This window comes from Propithecus coquereli, unplaced genomic scaffold (genome assembly GCF_000956105.1).
Source record: "Propithecus coquereli isolate 6110/MARCELLA unplaced genomic scaffold, Pcoq_1.0 Scaffold179, whole genome shotgun sequence".
NCBI lineage: Eukaryota > Metazoa > Chordata > Mammalia > Primates > Indriidae > Propithecus > Propithecus coquereli.
In genome coordinates, this window is record NW_012142634.1 from 3,294,149 (window position 1) to 3,299,834 (window position 5,686).

The 5,686-nt window shown below is 41.2% G+C and overlaps 1 protein-coding gene across 1 annotated transcript in view; it reads right to left on the bottom strand.

Annotated features, from left to right (window-relative positions):
- Window positions 1–204: 204 nt before the first annotated feature.
- The window catches only part of WDR11 (WD repeat domain 11), a 62,396-nt gene continuing 56,914 nt past the window's right edge, over window positions 205–5,686 (bottom strand). Inside the window, exons 22-27 of the mRNA XM_012642383.1 lie at window positions 5,273–5,368; window positions 4,598–4,763; window positions 3,694–3,791; window positions 3,102–3,247; window positions 2,270–2,349; window positions 205–980 (exon numbers count right to left, since the gene is read on the bottom strand). Of these exons, the coding sequence (XP_012497837.1) occupies window positions 823–980; window positions 2,270–2,349; window positions 3,102–3,247; window positions 3,694–3,791; window positions 4,598–4,763; window positions 5,273–5,368 (744 nt within the window). The 3' untranslated portion in view covers window positions 205–822. The remainder of the gene's footprint in view (window positions 981–2,269; window positions 2,350–3,101; window positions 3,248–3,693; window positions 3,792–4,597; window positions 4,764–5,272; window positions 5,369–5,686) is intronic.

Here is a 5,686-nt window from a genome sequence, read left to right on the forward strand (position 1 = left end):
AGAACATAGGCCTGGATGGGATTTTGTTTTTATTTATCATTTTGGTAAGTTATAGACATTTAAATTCTCAGCGATAATTTATAATAGTTACATCTTATATATGTCAGCTATTAGAAGAACACAAAGAGAAAATCAGAGTACAAAGACAGACTTCAAAAATGAGGTTACTGTTCTGTTTCACAGAAGGAGTTAAAATTCAAAATACCAAAGAGCTCACCTACTGGAACTAAACATTAAGCTTTAAACCTCCCTATGAGCTTATGAGCCTGAAATTACAACATTTAGAAACTGCCTAAAACCAAGGAATCAACAGTTCTGTTTTCATGGTAAGAAAACAAAAAATGCTTTGGGAAGCTATCTTTAATGCTTAAACATTTCTGCCCTGTTTGTATCTTGAATGACTGTATATAAACACAGGCCCAGCACGTATTTGAGAATAGGTCTCACAAATGGCTTTTACTGTAGGTTTCTCAAACATGTTTAGTCAATGAGAAAAACGATTCAGTCTATTGAACTTTAAGTTCAAAAAAATTAAAAGTATTTCCAGGGACTCTTAATGTTCTCTTTCCAAAAGGACAAAATGTTCTGCACTTTCACAATCTGAAGCAGTCACATCTTCTCTGAGATCAATGCAGGACGCAGAACTTGCTCCTAATGCAGACGCCTGTATACTGCTGCGCACCTCTAGCTTCAGAAAGGTGGTGAAACAGCTCACCAGGACCCTGTCTTCCTCATTGGTCTGGACTGTGACGGTGACCACAGCCAGACCCGTGTCCCCATCCACCTGCCTCCGAGGTCAGAGTCCCTGGCAATATTAGCCTGTCACTCTTTGGTCGGTTCTTCCTTGGGGGACTCCAGCTCCTTCAACAAATCTTTGCCAGCTGCTCCAGCTTTCGAAGCAAAATGAACTGCTCCCTGTTTAAAACCGAGGTTCTTCAAACTTCGGGCGTAATCTGCAAATATAGCCGCTATGAGTTTCTGTAAACCCCGGTTAAGGAAAAGAAGAGCAAAGGGGGCCATGACTGGGTTTCACACAGGCTCGCAGAGGCAGGAGGAGGAGCAGGCTCTGCCGGGCTGCCCGGGAGGGCCCTGGTGCTCACGAGGCGCAGCACAGGATGGGCGCAGACACCTCTTTGCTGGGGGAGAGCGATTCCTGGCCACCGGAGGCCGTGTCTCAATCTGTAACAAACCATCCTTCGCACCAGCTGGGCCCAAAGCAGCTGCGTCCAGAAGACCCAATCAACATCCTCCCAGATTCTCCCAAAACCTACACTCAACTCAAGACTGGAAAGAGAAAGATGAGAGGAGAGAAATTTATGTGCACACCTCGTTCATCTGAAAGTCTGAGAAGCTGGCGGTTTGGGAGCAGACATTGATTTCCCAAAGCAGGAGCTCCATCTGTTTGGATGTTGGGTCCTTAGTCCTGTTCTGTTGTGCTTAGACATTCAAAATGTGTACGTCAAACCGGGGTCATTTTACCAGTGATGAGGGATAGGATCTTCAGTAAGCTCAGGCTTTAGTTTAATTTTAATTTAATGTTTAAACAATTTTAGTTTAGTTTTAGTTTTAAATTTTCTGTAAAAAAAAAAACAGAAACATACACAGAACCAAATACCTGCCACGTAGAAAAGGAGGCAAATGTAATAATTCAAGAAAAAGTACACTGGGAAGAAGTAGGGCTATGCAAACACAAGGCACTGGAGCTGTATTCTAAAGCTCAATCTTTTGAAAGAAAAAAATGTGACTCAAGTCACATGTGGCAGAAACGTTCTTGCTGACGGTGGACCACAGCGGCTTGCCTACATGACACAACTCTGAAGTGCTGTATTTTGTTTGATATCAGACAGCCACTACGGGTGACAGTGGGAGTTTTTCTTTTTTTAGATATTCCGGTATATATTTTCCAGATAAATATATAAAACTTATTCATGGAATGCCTTGTTTTGAAAGTTCCAGGCCCTTATTCCTTTCCTAAATTCTTCTTTTCTCATCTTTTTAAGTTCAAACACCATGTGGGGTCCCTGCCCTTTACCGGCCTTCCTGCTCCCCTCCACCCTACACAGAGCAGTGCCAGTGACACAGCCCCTGCTTTCCAATTCCTACTCCTCCCTCTTCTCCCTCTTTCCTGGCTTTGGGGAATCACAACATGGATCTTTCTCAATATGATAAGTAAAGTAAATAAAGTTCCTGCCCAGGCAGTACAACGAAGAGGAATTTCCAAACCCACACATGCCATTTTCTTCCTCATAAACAACTTTGCAAAGGATATCTGTGTCCTCAGTGACTTCGAATGCACCATATTTGAGACAGGCTTCCACAAACAAGGCTGCTCTATCGAAGTATCTCATGCTGCTTGACAGAACAAAGTAAGAGTTATGCTTCGTGATTAATGTCATTTGTGGGTAGAACCTTCTAATGGTATATTTATAACAACTTGTACACATTTTCCCTGGAAACCTGAGTGTTGCAAAAGTTACACTAGCAGCTTTCTAAGCTCTGGTTTATTAAAAAAAAAAAAAAAAAGAAGAAGAAGGGATGAATGGATACTCATGTCCCTCACCCCAAGCTATTTTAAAATTAATACTTAAAAAAATTGTGAAATAGTTCAAGTACACAGAAATCTACGGAGATATGACAAATACCCATATACCCACTGTCCAGAGTTAACAAATAATCTTTTGTCATATTTGCCTTAACCTATCTCCCTTAGTTTCAAATAAATAAAATGTCCCATAATAAATGATGGGTATTTATTCCTCTTCAAGGTTTTCAGAGGGGACATCTCCAGCTCGCCATGCTTTCTGTTACCCTTCCTCCTGCTCTCTGGGCTTCCTCTCAGTTGCTCTATTCAAAGCTGAATCATCTGCAATTCTCTAAAGACTTCTTTTATATTCTTTTAAAATAGGTACCTGTTAGGTTTGACCAGTATGTTGTTAGTAAAATATCATAGCTCTTAAACCAAATGAAGAATGAATGGATACGAACAGTCCCTGTCACTTCGCACATCGAGTACTACCATCCACCTGCTAGAGCCTCAAGACCTCGTGAAGCGGTTAGTCCCGTGCAATCCTGAGCAGCCCAGGGGGCGCGCTTGGGCATACCTGTGCAGCGTCTCTGCCACGCTATAAAAGCAGCCCAGAGAGAGAAGGACCAGGAGGGCCTTTGACTTCTGATTGACTTGTGGAGAACAAAGGTGGTCAACCCACCGCTTTAGGACATCAGTGCACTCTTCAGAATTTAAACGGACCTGAAAAAGATGCCCATGTTAAAAACAAAAACATCCTGCACTCTATAAAGAAAAAAATCCTTCAGTCGAAGTGAGCTCTATTCCCATGAAACAAATGCTAGGCTTTGCTTGACTACCGCACTGCCCTGAAACCATGAACAGCAGTGATAATGACCTGCGCCTGCCTGTAGGACCTAGAGGCCTGGCAACACCTCTGGGCTGTAGTCCGGACTCAGACTCCAGCAGGGAGAGAAGACAGCTGCTTTCATTGAATTACTACCAACGTGAGCTCCATTTTTCAATAAGAAATGCAATTTACACTCATAAAGCATAGAAAGAGGATGAGAGTTGTAAAAAAAAAATTGCAAAGCAGGCTTTGCAGGCCAAAGAGTGCTTCCAAGTCATAAGCCGAAAGTTCAAGACTGAACTCTATCCCAAAGTTGAAGGCACCTACTGGGATCACCTACTTTTGCGAGCCACGCTGCCCGATTCCACTCGCCATATGTCTGCAGGTAGCGGCAGGCATCCACAGCTTTATCTATCAGGCAGAGCAACTGGACGCCCTCTAGGAGACAAAAGAACAGCCCCTGATGTGACGCTGCAGCTCTTTCTTTGACAAGTTATTAAAAAGTAAAATTACCACTTGATTTTCTCTAGTCTTGTGTATTTTATACCTACTGGAGACATTCCTGACTTGAACTTTAAGATAAAATATTAGGAGTTCTGCACTGTCACCACTCAGGATAGGAATACAATACAGTCCAGAGGATAAACAGTAAAGCATCTCCCACTCACAGGCTTTATTGTTCTAGTTTGCCTGGGATTACCCAATTTATGCCTATTGTTTTGGCAATTCTTTTTTTTAAAGAAACAAGTTGTCGGTCTGTCTCCCAGGCTGGAGTGCAGTGATGCGATCATAGCTCACTGTTACCTCAAGCTCCCAGGCTCAAGTGATCCTCCTGCTTCAGTTTCCCAAGTAGCTGGGACTACAGGTGTGTGCTGCTATGCTTGGCTAATTTTTTAAAAAATTTTTTGTAGAGAGGGGGGGTCTCACTATGTTGTCCAGGCTAGTCTTGAACTCCTGGCCTCAAGTGACCCTCTTGCCTCAGCCTCCAAAATTGCTGCAATTACAGGTATAAGCCCCCATGCCCAGCTGTCTTGGCAATTATTAATATTGCCCCCTTTCATTCTTAAAGTGTTCTGGCTTAGATGATTATAGACATCTTACAAATAGCTAACAACAGTTTTTCCATTTTTCTGCAGTGTATATCAAAAAGAAAGAAATGTCCCTAATAATCAAATACTTTGCTGGGAACAGGTCTGATTTTTCCAGAGTATTGACACATATACCCACAAAGTGCACTGCCTTACCTGCCAACTTGCCATTGGCAATCATATTAGTTGCCACCAACTTAATAGTGCTCTGCGAGGGGCCTGATGAGGTGACAGTAGTGACCAAACAGGCTTTCAGTGAATCGCAATAATAATGCTGGTTATCCGCACTTGTTTCCAATAGCAACTGCACAGCTCTGTCTGTCTAATAAGAGAAACAGTTTTTCTAATTATGAGAACATTTTCCAATATAACCTTTTTAAATTTATATGTAGAACAAGACATTCACTTTCAAATAATGCTCTTGAATATTTTGTTTACACACACAAAAACTGAACAAAAGTACAACACGACTTCTTTGAAATCAACATAAAATCAGAGGCTGCTGTATCCAGGTGCTCAAGTAACTGCCTATTTTAGCTTCGCGTCAGTCAATTGAGAGACATAAAAACAAAACGAAACAAATAGCTAGGCTTCATTTGACATTATGGAAGCCTAAATTACAAGCTGGTTAACCATGTTTTTATGTTCTTATGAGGTTTACTGGTGTTATTTTGAAAGAAACCCTAAATGTAAAGGAAGGAGATAACATTTAGGAGGGAAATATAATACACACACACACACACACACACACACACACACACACACACAATGCTCTGAAATACTAATTAGCAACTTCATGCAGCATGAACAGAGTTATGAAAACTGACATACTTGACCCAAGAGTAGTAGCTGGTCTGTACATTTCCTTGTATGATCGTAAGTTGACCGTTTTACTTCCTGTAGATTGACCCTTTCCAGTTGAAATTTCTAGAATAGGAAAAAAGGAAAATTAAACCTGGATTATAAGACTCTAGAATTATTTAAATATTACTATACTTAATAAAGTCATTTTAATAAACACTACTGTGGCTTCTGGGATTACCACGTAATCGACTTTAGAGAAGTCTAAGAATCTGAAAAGAAATAACGTTAAAATGCATTATTATTTGTATGCGTGTCTGCCTGCTTACGGAAACTGGCACTTGAGTAAAACCGGATGAAAAAATCCTACGTGAGCTGATGTATTCTGCTGTTCTGCTGGAGGTTAAAAGGTAAATTATGAAATAAAATTATGAAGCTACCTTT